General features: G+C 46.4%; 1 protein-coding gene across 1 annotated transcript in view; it reads left to right on the top strand.

The window, feature by feature from the left end:
- Positions 1 to 2,500, top strand: part of csmd2 (CUB and Sushi multiple domains 2) — a 338,221-nt gene that overhangs the window by 116,540 nt on the left and 219,181 nt on the right. Inside the window, exons 21-22 of the mRNA XM_029734626.1 lie at positions 1 to 76; positions 1,093 to 1,284. The exon at positions 1 to 76 is cut by the window's left edge and continues 81 nt beyond it. Coding sequence (XP_029590486.1) covers positions 1 to 76; positions 1,093 to 1,284 — 268 coding nt within the window. The remainder of the gene's footprint in view (positions 77 to 1,092; positions 1,285 to 2,500) is intronic.

Below are 2,500 nucleotides of genomic sequence, written 5' to 3'. Positions count from 1 at the left end.
ACATCCAGCTCCATGTGGCTGGAGTTCATCAGCAATGCAGAGAACACCAGCAAGGGCTTTGAGCTACACTTTACCAGTGAGTAACATAGCCCTTGCCCTCAGCTGTCGACCAATAATAGGCCAAAGCAACAGCAACAGCAGGTGTAGAGTATGGTGTAGTATGAATACTATGAAGCAGAATAGCTGAGCCGTTATATATATTCTATAGCTCAAACTCTTTTGTTTCTTTGCCCCACCTTTCATCCATCTCCTCATGTCCTTCATCCCTCCGTCCTCTCTCTTCATCCCTCCGTCCTCTCTCTTCATCCCTCCGTCCTCTCTCTTTATCCCTCCGTCCTCTCTCTTTATCCCTCCGTCCTCTCTCTTCATCCCTCCGTCCTCTCTCTTCATCCCTCCGTCCTCTCTCTTTCTCCCTCCGTCCTCTCTCTTCATCCCTCCGTCCTCTCTCTTTCTCCCTCCGTCCTCTCTCTTTCTCCCTCCGTCCTCTCTCTTCATCCCTCCGTCCTCTCTCTTTCTCCCTCCGTCCTCTCTCTTCATCCCTCCGTCCTCTCTCTTTATCCCTCCGTCCTCTCTCTTCATCCCTCCGTCCTCTCTCTTCATCCCTCCGTCCTCTCTCTTTATCCCTCCGTCCTCTCTCTTCATCCCTCCGTCCTCTCTCTTTCTCCCTCTGTCCTCTCTCTTTCTCCCTCCCTCCTCTCTCTTTCTCCTCCGTCCTCTCTCTTCTCCCTCCGTCCTCTCTCTTTCTCCCTCCGTCCTCTCTCTTTCTCCCTCCGTCCTCTCTCTTCATCCCTCCGTCCTCTCTCTTTCTCCCTCCGTCCTCTCTCTTTCTCCCTCCGTCCTCTCTCTTCATCCCTCCGTCCTCTCTCTTTCTCCCTCCGTCCTCTCTCTTTCTCCCTCCGTCCTCTCTCTTTCTCCCTCCGTCCTCTCTCATTATCCCTCCGTCCTCTCTTGTTATCCCTCCATCCTCTCTCTTTCTCCCTCCGTCCTCTCTTTCTCCCTCCGTCCTCTCTTTCTCCCTCCGTCCTCTCTCTTTCTCCCTCCGTCCTCTCTCTTTCTCCCTCCGTCCTCTCTCATTGTCCCTCCATCCTGCAGGTTTTGAGCTGTTGAAGTGTGAGGACCCAGGTGTTCCTCAGTTTGGTTATAAGAGTGAAGATAAGGGTCACTTCGCCGGCAGCTCCGTGTGTTATAGCTGTGACCCTGGATACACCCTGAAGGGACCCCAGATCCTGACCTGTTTGAGGGGGGAGAGGAGAGCCTGGGATAGCCCCCTGCCCTTATGTGTCGGTGAGTTTGTATGTCTGTGTGTCTGTGTGTGTGTGTGTGTGTGTGTGTGTGTGTGTGTGTGTGTGTGTGTGTGTGTGTGTGTGTGTGTGTGTGTGTGTGTGTGTGTGTGCAAGCAATCAGACAATCATATAACCTTCCATTATGGGGGGCAACCAGAAAACTAACCTAAGTTTTAAAGCTACCATCTGACCTAAGATCCGTATTTAAGAGTACCATCCTACTCCATTCTCCCGTCTCATTAACGATTTAGTCATTTCCCAGTTTACCTATTTTGCATATGGCTTTGCCCACACGTAGCAACTTGGGAAAAAATATATCAGTTTAAAGAATAATTCTGAAGAATCTCAAATATAAAATATATTCTGGTTTGTTTAACTCTTTTTTTGGATACTAAATGATTCCATATGTGTTATTTCATAGTTGTCACGTCCTGACCAGTAAAAATGGTCATTTGCCATAGTAGAATGGTCAGGGCGTGGCAGGGGGGTTGTTTTGTGTGTTTTGGGGTTGGTTTGTTTCTAGGGGAATGTGTTCTAGTTTTCATTTTCTATGTTTCATTTTCCAGGTGTGGCCGAGTATGGTTTCCAATCAGAGGCAGGTGTCTTTCGTTGTCTCTGATTGGAAGCCATACTTAGGCAACCTGTTTTTTCCTGTGGGTTGTGTGTGGTTATTTTCCGTTTTAGTCTTTGTACCTTACGGAACTTTTGGTCGTTGTTTGTTTATTTTTGTTTAAGTGTTCTCTCAAAAAAATAAAAGTTAAGATTCGCACTATACCCGCTGCGCCTTGGTCTGTTCACTACGACGAATGTGACAATAGTTTTGATGTCTTCACTATTGAACTATGAATGGATCAGTGGCTCACCAATCAGGGCCTTGATTGGCTCAGTAACAAGGCCTGGTATTTAGGACGTCAGGCGACATCCTGACAACTGGTGAACAGAAATGTTCTTGCAAACTTCCCATGAAACGTGTCCAGAATATTAAAAAAAATGTATATTTTGTTCTCTTTATGTTTGATTGAACGTTGATGGAATATTCTCCTAACCCACAGAAATATGTCTAGAACGTTAATATCTTGTATTCTGAGAACAGAACAGATATGTTCTGTTTGACCTTAAGGGAATGTTTTTCTAACTTGCATATCAAAATGTTCTCAGAAGGTTTTCGCTAACATAGAATGTTTCCGTTACTAACGGAAAAACTTTACACTCAAACA

The sequence above is a fragment of the Salmo trutta genome, chromosome 36 (assembly GCF_901001165.1).
Source record: "Salmo trutta chromosome 36, fSalTru1.1, whole genome shotgun sequence".
NCBI classification, from domain to species: domain Eukaryota; kingdom Metazoa; phylum Chordata; class Actinopteri; order Salmoniformes; family Salmonidae; genus Salmo; species Salmo trutta.
Note: the sequence above shows the minus strand (reverse complement) of the source record. Positions and strands in the feature narration are given on the sequence as shown.